Source organism: Hemitrygon akajei, chromosome 32, assembly GCF_048418815.1.
Source record: "Hemitrygon akajei chromosome 32, sHemAka1.3, whole genome shotgun sequence".
Taxonomy (NCBI): domain Eukaryota; kingdom Metazoa; phylum Chordata; class Chondrichthyes; order Myliobatiformes; family Dasyatidae; genus Hemitrygon; species Hemitrygon akajei.
The window spans coordinates 36,009,410-36,022,917 of record NC_133155.1 but is presented as its reverse complement, the minus strand read 5'-3'; the positions used below and the strand labels follow the sequence as shown (position 1 = coordinate 36,022,917).

Below are 13,508 nucleotides of genomic sequence, written 5' to 3'. Positions count from 1 at the left end.
TTAGCCAGTTTCAAACCATGCCAACAATCTTTCTTCAGCTCATCACCCAGCTCTCGTGATAGGTTTTTATCAAATGCCTTCCGGAAGCTCATCTAAATAACATCCATACGTATTCTCACACCTCAGCCCGAAACATCGACAGTTTATTTCCCACCATTGACACTGCCTGACCTATTGAGTTCCTTCAGCACTGTGTTCTTTACTACTTTAGCCACCTCTTCAAAGAATTCAATTGTTAGTCAGGTGTGACTCACATTAGTACCGTAAGCTGGGCTGTTGAACTCACAAACTACCTCATAATGGCCTTCACTTTATTGTCTGCCTGCACTGCATTTTTTGGTGACTGTATAGTCTAGTATTGCTTTTTCCTTATAGTACCTGTTGGATAAGTCCTCAACCTATACGTTTGTAGTGTTCCTCTTACCAAACCCATTCTGACAGTGCTCTTCTTTACCAGGCCTGACCAAGCCAGATTCCTACCCACCCTAATCTGAGGAGACCATGTCACACATCAAGTTTTTTCGCATGAGTTCAACGTCTCTCTGCTGTAAACACAATGAGCCAGAAAATTTGCAGTATTTAGCCCTCACTGGGTAATTGAGCAAATTCAGGTGTACCGTTAGGTGGTCACTGATAACGCTCTGACAGACAAATGCATCGATAAGAAATCAGTGATATCAGCTGTGGAGAAGCTACAGATTTAAGAAGATGGAGCTGAGCACTGGTGTGACACTGAAGATAACCTCACCTCTCTAGTTGGGGTCCTGTCTTTGCCACAACACATACAATCTTTATCAAAATCGCTAGCTGTGTTACAGTAACAATGATCTGAGGAAACTATCCATCAACTGCCTTTACCTGTTCTTCTCTCTCTCTAACCTCACTTGACCCCAATCTGCCCTTTCATGATTCTCCTCTATCCAATTGGTAGGGGGAGGATTGGGGGTTGGGGGGTGGGCAATCTTTTGGTGGAGGTTGAGGATGGCCAACGTAGGGGCATGGAATTTCCATTCCAGTAAGAATGACAGCTGAGGCAGCAAAAGTCCCGAAGCAGCCAAGTGCTGGCAGACCGGGTGGGTAGGGTGCTGAGTAGCCAGAACATGAGAGGTAGGGCAGAGGCTATTGGTCAGAGCTGGGGTGGAGGGAAAATGGGAAGTCAGGGAGGTAAAGGAAAGTTGGAGGTAGAACCTGAAAGTAGAGAGGGAAGAATAAAAAGGGAGGGATTGTGAAGATTAAGTGATGAAGACAGACTCTCAGCTTATCTATACCAGGACCCAACTAAAGAGAACCACTAGGAGATCTGGGCACTGAATAAATGCGATGAGAGAGAGTCCAATACTTGATCTCCTGTTAGACAATGAGATAGGGCAGGTGACAGAAGTTTGTGTAGGGGAACACTTTGCATCTAGTGATCATAATGCCATTAGTTTCAAGGTAATTATGGAGAAGGATAGGACTGGTCCATGCCAGAGATTCTAAATTGGTCAAAGGCCAATTTTGATGGTATCAGAAAGGATCTGGGAAAGGGATTGGGTCAGGCTGTTTTCTGGCAAAGATGTATTTGGTAAGTGGGAGACCTTCAAAAGTGAAATTTTGAGAGTACAATGCTTGTGTGTGCCTGTTAGAGTAAAAGGCAGGTTCAGGGAACCTTGGCTATCGAGAGATATTGGGGCATTGGTTAAGAAAAAAAAGGAGGTGCATAGCAGGTATGGGCAGGTAGGGACAAATGAGACACTTGTATAAGAAATGTAAGAGAACACTTCAGAAAGAACTCAGGAGGGCTAAAAGAAGGCATGAAGTTGCACTAGCGGACAAAGTGAAGGAGAATCCTAAGGGCTTCTACAGATATTGTATGTTAAGAGCAAAAGGATTGAAAGGGACAGAATTAGTCCTCTCAAAGATCAGAATGGCAATCCATGTGCGGAGCCAAAAGAGATGAGGGAGATCCCAAATGGACTTTTTGCATCTGTATTTACTCATGAGATGGACAGAGTCTATCGAAGTGAGGCAAAACAGCAGCAAGATCACGGACCCTATACAAGTGACAGAAGACGAGGTGTCTGCCTTTTTGAAGGAAATCAGGGTGGACAAAATCCCAGGGCCTGACAAAGTGTTCCCTTGGACCCTGCGGGAGGCAAATGTAGAAATTTCCCGGGTCCCAGCAAATACATTTAAATCATCCTTAACGACAGGTGACAAAGGTGGATTGGAGATAGCTAATGTTGTTCTGCTATTTAAGAAAGGCTCTAAGAATAAACAAAGAAATAATAGGCCAATGAGTCTGGCATCAGTAGTGGGAAAATTATTGGACAGTATTCTACGAGACCAAATATATGAGTATTTGATTGATTGTGGATAGTCAGCATGGCTTTGTGTGTTGTAGATCATGTCTAACCAATCTTTTGGTCATGTCTAACCAGTTTTTTGAGGATGTTACCAGGAAAGTTAATAAAGGCAAGGCAGTGGATGCTGTCTACAAGGACTTTAGTAAGGCACTTAACAAGGTCTCACGTGGGAAGTTGGTCCAGAAGGTTCAGTTGCTTGGCATTCAAGATGAGGTAATAAATTGGATTAGACATTGGCTCTGTGGGAGAAGCCAGATGGTTGTCTCTCTCTGACTGGAGGACTGTGACTAGCGGAGTGCCTCAGGGATTGGTGCTGGGTCCATTGTTGTTTGCCATCTATATCAACGATCTGGATCAGGAAATTTGCAGGTGACACTAAGATTGGGGGTGTAGTGGAAGGAAGACTATCAAAGCTTGCAGCGGGATCTGGACCAGCTAGAAAAACGGGCTGAGAAATGGCAGGTGGAATTTAATGCAGACAAGTGTGAAGTGTTGCACTTTGGGAGGACCAATTAGTCTTTCACAGTGAGCAGTAGGATATGGAGGGAATTGGGAACACAGATCCATAATTCATTGAAACAAGTATCACAGGTAGAAAGGGTTGTTAAGAAAGCTTTTGGCAATTGGCCTTCATAAATCAATTTTGAGTACAAAAGTTGGGATATTATGTTGAAGTCATAAACAACATTGGTGAGGCTTAATTTAGAGAATTGTGTGTAGTTTTAGTCATCTACCTACAGGAAAGATGTAAATAAGATTGAAAGAGTACTGAGAAAATTGACAAGAATCTTGCTGTAGCGAGGGAGAATGGTAAGTCAGAGAGGTAAAGGAAGGTTGAAGACGTTATAAACAAGGATTGAATAGGTTAGAATTTTATTCCCTAGAACATAAAAGATTGAGGGCAGATTTGATAGAGATATGCAAAATTTTGAAGAGTAAATGCAAATAGACGTTTTCCACTGAGGTTAAAACTGAGGTTGGATGGAACTACAACTAGAGGTCATGGGTGAAAGATGAAATGTGAAATGTTTAGGGGAACATCAAGGGGAAACTTCATTCAGAGGGAGGTGAGAATGCATGTGATGCATGTGATTTCAATTTCAACATTTAAGAGAATTTTGTTTAGGTACCTGGATGGGAGGGATATGGAGAGCTGTGGTCCTGGTGGAGGTTGAAGGGACTAGGCAGTGTAAATAGTTCACCATGGATAGGGCCAAAGAGCCTGTTCCTGTGCTGTACTTTTCTATGACTTAATTACTCTAACTATAGGCCCTTTAAACATCTGAAGATCTGAAGCAAAGGTAAGAGGACACCCTACAGCAGGATCTCGGAATCAGATGAAATCCTTGCTTAAGTGCAAAGCCGCAGCAGAAGCACTCTCCTTGCATGCAATTATGAGAAACAAATATTGAGGGAACTCAATGGGCCAAGCATGATCTGTGGCACAGAGGAAACGTTGACCACCCCTCTGCCTCCACGAGTGAGGTCTGACCATCTGAGACCATAGCCTGGAGCATTTGTTTTACCGCCTCCAGACTAGAGCATCCACAGTTACTTGTGTCTAGATATCCCTTGTCTGGAAAGAGGAAGGCAGGCTGGGATACCACATATTCTGTTACAGTAACATCCTCTAGAAAGGAGATTAGCCCGATTGGAGTCTCTGCCACAGAGAAAGTGATTAATATCAAAATTCTGCAGCCTGTATCCTAATTCCCACTGTCCTGTCCAACCATCACTTCATCACTGGATATTAAATGTTTAATCAGGGATAGAAGGTCGCATATGCCAGGTTTAGGAAATTGGTATCAAGTGAGTTCTTAGAGGTTTATGGCGGAGATAGCAGAGATGTTAGAAAGAAATTAGGAGAACCTGAAGAGGCCATAAAATAATCTGGGCAAATGGGATTAAGGAGAATGTTATATCCTTTTTTGATTACAGTATACCAGAAGCAAGAAGGAACTAAAGAACGAATAGGTCACCGTGGGGTCACAGAGCTAATCTGTGACTGGAGCAAGTGGATATGCATGAAGTCCTAAATTAATAACTCGCATCAGTATTCACCAGGGTGAAGAATGTGGAGAGTGCAGGGAGAGTGTGCTGATATTCTTGTGCATCGTTGTGTGAGGTGGAAGGAAATGTTAGAAATAATATTTGGTAGGTAAATCCCCAGATCTGACAGGATCTATGCCAGGAGGTTAAGTGAAGCAAGGAAGGAACTGCTGGGGCTCTGGCAGAGATTTCACGTTTTTGCTAGTCAAAGGTGCAATACCCAAAGACTGGAGGTTAGCTGATGATGTTCCCTCATTCAGAAAGGACAATAGGGATCAGCCAGGAAGCTACAGGCTGGTGAACCTACAACAGTGGTAGGAGAGATGGAGAAGATTCTGAGGGACAGGATGCATGTTCACTTGGATAGGCAGAGAATGATGAGGAGTCAGTGTGCTTTTGTGCGGGTGAGGTCATGTTTCACAAACCTGACTGAGTTAACTTGAACAATTGATGATGGCAGAGCGATACACATGGTTTACAGGGGCTTCAGTAAAGCTTTACAAAGCACTGGTCCAGAAAGTTAGAGCACAACGGATCTGTGGTCTGTTGGCAAACTAGATCCAAAAGTGACCCGGTGATACAAGGCAGAGGGTAGTGATGGATGGGATTATTTTCCTGAATGGAGGTTTGTAACAAGTGGTATGCTGCATCAATTGTTGTTTGTAATATACACACAGTACCCACTTTACTATATACACCTGTACACCTGCTCATTAATATAAATATCTAATCAGCCAATCATGCAACAGCAACTCAATGTATAAAGCATGCAGACATGGTCAAGAGGTTCAGTTGTTGTTCAGACTAAACATCAGAATGGGAAAGAAATTTTTTATCGAAGTGACTTTGACCGCAAAATGATTGTTGGTGCCAAACAGGGTAGTTTGAGCATTTCAGAAATTGCTGATCTCTTGGGGTTTTCAGGCACAACAGGTTCTAGAGTTTATAGGGAATAGTGTGAAAAACAAAAAATCATCCAGTGAGCAGATGTTCTGTGAGTGAATATACCAAGTTAATGAGAGCGATCAGAGGAGAATGGTCAGACTGATTCAAGCTGACAGGAAGATGAAAGAAACTCAAATAACCATGTGTTAAACAGCGGCAAGCAGAAGAGTGTCACTGAATGCACAAAACTTTGAACCTTGCAGCTGCAAAAGACCACAAACATACACTCAGTGGCCACTTTATTTGGTACAGGAGGTAATTAATAAAGTGGCCAGTGAGTATATAAACGGCTTGGGTGGAAATGTAAAAGTAGCTGAACTGGATCAGTAAGATTATATATGGGTGGGGTTAAGTATGTATATCAAACAAGTTTATCCAAGGGCATAATGGGGTATAGATAAGCTGGAAAGTTGGGCAGAGTGGCTGCAGATGGAATTTAATCCAGACAAACATGAAGAAAGAGTCAAATTCTAGTCAGACATAGGGAGTAAATGGCAGAGACTTTGGGAATATAAGGTATAGAGAGAGCTTGGTACAAGTCCATAGCTTGCTGAATGTGGCAAAAGGAGAGGGTGGAGCAAAATTAAAACGGTGCTAAGTAGTGACTCCTTTGCTTGCATCTTCAGAAACAGCTCTATTTCTATCATTGATATCTCTTTTTTTCCCTTTTTGAGGTTCTTTTGAAGACCCTGACCTGGAGTTACATTCTGGCTCTGGTTCTTTGCAGGAATGGCACCTGCTCTCAGGGCCTCACCACCAGCCACTTTTTAATATGCCAACAACGTGGTGCTGGATTTGCATGGCTCTGGAGATGGGCTGATTCAAGGCTGGTGCCCCTGACTGAGGCATTGTGGGAGAACACAGAACATCAGGAGCAGCAGGCTAGCTGCTGGCTGTGTGCCCAGAGACCTGAGCCTTTCCAGGGCCGATTCTCTGGGTGCATGGCTTGGAAAAAGCAACACAACAGACTTTTAACATCAAAATCAGTGAGTTGTTTGCTCTGTCTCCCCCTTACTGTGAAACGGGGACACTTCTTTTTCCCTTATTAGGGAGAGAGAGAGAGAGAGCCTGTGGTATGCTGAATTACCGAGTGAACGAGTAGTCTTTGGGGTACTGCAAGTCTGTGTCTTTATTGATGCTTTGCTGCATGCCTGAGTGCTCGGTAGAGGGCACTGATGCTTTTTTGCTGGTTGGGGAGTGGGGATCGTGGCCTTGCTGCTGCTTGTGCACGGGAGGGGGGAATAGGGGGTTTTGGAGTTCTAACATTTAACTGTCATTCATTCCTTGGGGCACTTCTCTGTTCTTGTGGATTCTTGTTAAGAAAAAGAACTTCAGGGTGCATATTGTATACATATCTCTGATATTAAATGTACCTACTGAACCTATTGAATAGGTGGATAGGGTAATGAAGACAGCATTTGGTATGCTTGCTTTATAGGGCAAGGTATTGAATATAAGCATTGGATGCCATGTGTAGTTGTACAAAGCATTGCTTTGACTGAACTTGTGTAGAGTTCTTGGTGACCTCACTATATGAAGAACGCAGTGGGGTAGAGAGAATGCCGAAGGGATTCTCCAGGATGTTATCTGGAACGTTGGCCTGTAGTTATAAAGAAAGATTGGATTGGCTGGGTTTGTTCTCACTTAAACAGAGGAGGCCGAAACAATATGGAGGGGCACAAATAAAATCATAGGCCGTCTTTTTCCCAGGGCAGAGGGGTCCACAACTGAAAGGGGAAATACTGAAAGGAGACCTGACAGGCAACTGACAGTAGGTGCTGATGAAGATCTGAAAGAAGTTGCCAGAGGAGTTGGACAGGTACTTGGATCAGAAAGGTGGAGAGAGATAAGGGTGTAAGAGATTAACATTGGCTTCACAATCAACATGGACAAAGTGAGCTGAAAGGGCCCATTTCTGAGATCTCTGATTCTGGGATTCTGTGCTCACTGGCTAATTGGTGCCTGGTGTGAAAACACCTTAATTGTTAAGACTTCCATCCTGTTTAAATTGCTGATGTCCTCTTGGTCTTCTAAACTTGGAGATTTCCAAGCTCCTCCAGCATAGCCTCTTGAGCAGACCCTCATCTGATCTCCCATTGACAGGGCTGTCCTTCGCCCTCCTGGGCTCCAAATTGGAATTTCCTTCCTTCCTTTTCTAAGTCTTCACTCTTCTAATAGTGCTTACTTTCTCACAGAATATTTTGGTGGTAATCATGAAAATTCAAGTCAAGTCAAGTCACTTTTTATTGTCATTTCGACCATAACTGCTGGTACAGTACATAGTAAAAATGAGACAACATTTTTCAGGACCATGGTCTTGCATGACACAGTACATAAACTAGACTGAGCTACATAAAAAACAACACAGAGAAAGCTACACTAGACTACAGACCTGCCCGGGACTGCATAAAGTGCACAAAACAGTGCAGCATTACAATAAATAATAAACAAGCCAATAAGGCAGTAAGGTGTCAGTCCCTATGCGACTCTGCTGCAGTTGATTTAAGTAATTGTTTTTAATTGTGAAATGGCTTTGGACATTTTACTGAAACAAAGTGGCTGCTCCAATTCCAACATGACGATCTCAAGCCTGACTGTGAAAGGAGGAGAGTTAGGCATGGGGCTAGCAACAGAAGCTCCGTAGACCTCATCCCTGGGACAGGAAGGACCTCCAAAGATGAGCTACACCTAGGAACAATTTGAAAGACAATAGAGGACTCTCAAGCTACTCTCTGCGGCCTGTGCTCTGGTAGGGGTGATGGGCTTAAGAAGAAGAAGAAAACACTGCTCCAATCCACGTTGTGTCTTTTGTTGAGAAGTGTTCAGCCATCTATTAAGATGCAGCAGTAATAAGAAAGCTCAGGGTAGGTACTTTGGCAAGGGCTGGGGTTTGGAAGATGTATGGTGAAAGGACAGTATGCTTTGTAGCACTGGGGCATTCCCATGCAAGCTGCCAGCATCAGATGGGAGCTGTCTGTAGGTGTTCTCTTCAACCCCACCAGCCTCCTCACAATTCAGTTCTAGTGACTGGTGTGATCTCTGGGCTAAACTCTACTATGAAACCCATCCCCAGCAGTTCCCCTGAAATTCAGGGAACTTGTTTATTTTTGTTTTGAATACATTGTGACTCAGGATCCTCACTCTCCAGGGAAGAGAAAACTAAAGGTTCTTCTGAGAGGACTTCCTCATCTCTATCATCATTGTAGCCATGCCCCATAGTCCTTGATACCCCAATGAGTGGAAATACCCTCTTTACATCTATATTGTCAAGTCATCCCCGAATTTGAAATGTTTTGCAAGATTTTCTCCCATTCTTCTGAATTCCGAAGAGTACAGCTGGTGAGAATTACTATCACAACCAACATCTACCCGTTCCACCTCAAGCCCAATCCTACAGACCAGTCCTTAACTAATCACTTCCACACCCTTAACCCAACCCTCATTCATCCAATCAGTTTAGTCCTTACACCCTGTCTTTCATTCACCAATCAGCTCAGTCCCCTCATACTGCCCTTTCACCAATCAGAGTCCCCTCATACTGTCCCCATTCACCAATCAGCTCAGTCCCCTCATACTGCCCTTTCACCAATCAGAGTCCCCTCATACTGTCCCCATTCACCAATCAGCTCAGTCCCCTCATACTGTCCCCGTTCACCAATCAGTTCAGTCCCCTCTTCTCTAACACTGCCTCTCACATCAGCTCAGTCCCTTCATCCCTGCAACTCCCTCACCCAATCAGCTCAGTCCCCTCATACTGCCCTTTCACCAATCAACTCAGTCCCCTCATACTGTCCCCGTTCACCAAACAGCTCAGTCCCCTCTTCTCTAATACTGCCTCTCATCATCAAATCAGTCCCTTCATCCCTGCAACTCCTTCACCCAATCAGCTCAGTCCCCTCATACTGTCCCCGTTCACCAATCAGCTCAGTCCCCTTATACTGTCCCCATTCACCAATCAGCTCAGTCCCCTCATACTGTCCCCATTCACCAATCAGCTCAGTCCCCTCATACTGTCCCCATTCACCAATCAGCTCAGTCCCCTCATACTGTCCCCGTTCACCAATCAGCTCAGTCCCCTCATACTGTCCCTGTGTCCCTGTTCACCAAACAGTTCAGTCCCATCATACTGTCCCCGTTCATCAATCAGCTCAGTCCCTTCACTTGGTCCTTCATTCAACAGTCAGTTCAGTCCCCTCATCTCTACCACTCCCTCACCCAATCAGCTCAATCCTCTCATCCCCACCCCTCGTCCAGTTCCCTCAATGAATTACCTACAATTTTCTACAGTGCTAATTAGTTCTTCTAATGTCACATATAAATGTCCAATGAACTCGGACTAAAGCCCCCCTTCATCACCAATGATTACATTAAATGATTTAAGATGCATTAACATTTGTATTAGAGGCATTTTATAAGAATGTTTTATAATGCTACCAGCGACACCATCTGACTTTGTCCAATCTGCTCGATACTCACCAGAGGTCCCTGTCTTCCAGCATCTCCCAGACGTCCTGGTTTGCCTTTGTGCCCCTGTGAAGGAAGAGAGGTCATTAGCTATAACTTACTGCTGATGCCATAAGTTAACACTGCTGGCAGCACCCACAATTCAATAGCCTGCTTTGGTAATGTTCCTGATTTGTTACCCTATGTACACACTGTAAAGTATCCAGTGCAGGCCCATTGACACTGTGTGGAAGAGGGGGCTTACCTTGAGTCCTTGAAGTCCTTGTGGGCCTTTTAGTCCAGGGGGACATGAAACGGGGCACTGGAAGATAACACAAACAGTTCAGAAAGCTAATCAGATAACCACTCTTGATGAAGGATCTCTACCCAAAACATTGACTGTTTATTCCTCTCCAAAGATGCTGCCTGATCTGCTGAGTTCCTCCAGCATTTTGTGTGTGTTCATCATTTTCAAGACCTGTCCTTTAGTTCCCCCAGTTTAGAAGCACCTTTGTCCCACAACTGACAAATGCTTCGTAAATGCAGGGACCAATTATGGATTTGGGGCCTCAGCTTACGATGCGAGGAGCCAATTTCAGGCCTATCATTTGGAGATGGTTACCTGCTGTTCCTGAGTGTGTTTGTTTATTCATCAGTCTGGTCAATGACCAGTCCACGTGTGTTGAGGTGGGCCCATCGATTCCAAGCAACTCTACCTCAGGCACACAGAGGCCAAATTACAGAGGATGTGCCGGTTCCCTCTGAGATCATTTTACACAGCAAAGGTCAATGAAAGAATTTGATGCTCTAATCCATGCTGCACCAGATGGGGAAATGCAACAAAACACCGTGAAATAGAATTATAAATCACAAAGGTAGACTTAGGCTCACCCTGCCTGTATGCTGGCCTTCAACAATCACAGCATCGAGCTTGGGAGTTGGGACATTTTATGCTATTGGTGAGGCCACACTTGCAGTACTGTGTACAGTTTTGATTGCCCCATTATTGGAGAGACACTATTGAGCTGGAGAGGGTGCAGAAGAGATTTATGAGGATGCTGTCTGGACTAGAGAGTCTAGATTATAAGGAAATTATTGGCAACACTGGATCTTTATATCTTGGAGGATAGGAGAATGAGGGGTGACCCCAGAAGTTTATAAAATCATGACGGGTATAGATAAGGCAGACAGTCATGTCTTTTTCCCAGCATTACGAGATACAGATACAAGGTAAGAGATTTAAGAGAAATCTGGGGTAATTTCTTTACAAAGAGGGTGGCAAATATCTGGAATGAGCTGCCAGAGGAAATGGTCAAACCAGCATTAAGGAATGATTTGCACAGAAACTAGCAGGAAGGATGGCAAGTTGGGCTCTAGGGCCTGTTTCAAGCTGTATTATTCTATGGGTCTATGTCTGTAAGGAGGATCATAGTGTCATGGGAAGCCTTTCTTTAATTACTACCCACCTCCACAGAAAGTCTTCCATCTAGAGGGGCGGAACTTAGCAAGTATGTGAAGAGCAAGGGGTTAAGACATGAAAGAATAGGACCTATCAAGTGTGACAGTGGGAAAGTGTGTATGGAACCAGAGGAAATAGCAGAGCGGCTTAATGAATACTTTACTTCAGTATTCACTATGGAGAAGACCTTGGTGATAGTAGTGATGACTTGCAGCAGACTGAAAAGCTTGAGTATGTAAATATTAAGAAAGAGGATGTGCAGGAACTTTTGGAAAGCATCAGGTTGGATAAGTCACTGGGACTGGACGAGATGTTCCCCAGGCTACTATGGGAGGCGAGGGAGGAGATTGCTGAGCATCTTTGCATCATCAATGGGGACGGGAGAGGTTCCAGAGGATTGGAGGGTTGCGGATGTTGTTCCTTTATTCAAGAAAGGGAGTAGAGATAGCCCAGGAAATTATAGACCAGTGAGTCTCACCTCAGTCATTGGTAAGTTGATGGAGAAGATCCTGAGAGGCAGGATTTATGAATATTTGGGGAGGTATAATATGATTAGGAATACTCAGCATGGCTTTGTCAAGGGCAGGTCGTGCCTTACGAGCCTGATTGAATTTTTTGAGGATGTGACTAAACACATTGATGAAGGAAGAGCAGTAGTTGTAGTGCAGTGGCCGCAACCTTTTTAAGTCCAAGATCCCCTACCTTGGCCTTAATGAAAGACAAGATCGACCTACTAAATCATTTAGACATACGCATGCGCAGCGGGCAGAAGGGACCGGAAGTGGAGCCCTGCAGCTCCGGAAGCAGTCTCTCTTTGCAGGCGGCTTTCCGTAGCGGGAATATTGCTATGTTACCATTATCTTAATTGGTATTAATTATTTTTATAATGCTCACATTACAACACCTTTAATTCTATGTTTCATTTTTAAATTTTATTTCAACACGAAAAATAAATGAATAAAAATTGACTGTTGCACTCAGTGTGATGACGGGCTGAATACTTTTTGCTAGTTCCCTGAAATTTGGCTCATAACTGTAGACAGCCAGTCTGAGACGGTCTGTGAGGTGTCTGTCAGTAAGACAGCTCCTGTACTTAGATTTAATAATTTTCATCTGTTGCAGCACAGCGCCCTCGCAAACCTCCTGACAGACTGAATATTCGAATGGACAGTTTCCTTTGTTAGACTGAATGTTGAAACTGCCACGTTTTTCAGGTGTTTTGTATTGGTAAACTGTTGCTGAGACACTAGTATAAGTTTCAGAGGTACGCAAGCAAATGACACCACTGTTTTTTGTTTCCCAGTTTTTTTACATTTGGGAAATGTTGGAATTTAAAGGGGGAGAAGTGTTGCAATGTGAGCATTATAAAGATAGGTTGATGCCGATTAGGAATAATAGTGATGTAGCGGTGCTCCCGCTGCTGAGAGCTGTTTGTGGGGAGAGGTTGTTTTTTTTGGGATCTACTGGGAAAGTCTCAAAGATCGACCAGTTGATCGTGATCGACTGCTTGGTGACCACAATTTCAGCAAGGCATTTGATAAGGTACCCCATGCAAGGCTTATTGGGGAAGTAAGGAGGCATGGGGTCCAAGGGGACATTGCTTTGAGAATCCAGAACTGGCTTGCCCACAGAAGGCAAAGAGTGGTTGTAGATGTGTCAAATTCTGCATGGAGGTCGGTGACCAGTGGTGTGCCTCAGGGATCTGTTCTGGGACCCTTGCTCTTTCTGATTTCTATAAATGACCTGGATGAGGAAGTGGAGGGATGGGTTAGTAAATTTGCTGATGACACAAAGGTTGGAGGTGTTGTGGACAGTATGGAGGGCTGTCAGAGGTTACAGCGGGACATTGATAGGATGCAAAACTGGGCTGAGAATTGGCAGATGGAGTTCAACCCAAGTAAGTGTGAGGTGGTTCATTTTGGTAGGTCAAATATGATGGCAGAATATAGTATTAATGGTAAGACTCTTGGCAATGTGGAGGATCAGAGGGATCTTGGGGTCCAAGTCCATAGGACGTTCAAAGCAGCTGTGCAGGTTGACTCTGTGGTTAAGAAAGTGTATTGGTGTATTGGCCTTCATCAATCGTGGAATTGAATTTAGGGGACATAGGGTAATGTTGCAGCTATATAGGACCCTGGACAGACCCCACTTGGAGTACTGTGCTCAGTTCTGGTCGCCTCACTACAGGAAGGATGTGGAAACCATAGAAAGGGTGCAGAGGAGATTTACAAGGATGTTGCCTGGATTGGGGAGCATGCCTTATGAGA

The 13,508-nt window shown here is 44.1% G+C and overlaps 1 protein-coding gene across 1 annotated transcript in view; it reads right to left on the bottom strand.

The window, feature by feature from the left end:
- Nucleotides 1-13,508, bottom strand: part of col9a2 (procollagen, type IX, alpha 2) — a 116,061-nt gene that overhangs the window by 64,536 nt on the left and 38,017 nt on the right. The window contains exons 11-12 of the mRNA XM_073034283.1: nt 10,048-10,104; nt 9,816-9,869 (exon numbers count right to left, since the gene is read on the bottom strand). Of these exons, the coding sequence (XP_072890384.1) occupies nt 9,816-9,869; nt 10,048-10,104 (111 nt within the window). The remainder of the gene's footprint in view (nt 1-9,815; nt 9,870-10,047; nt 10,105-13,508) is intronic.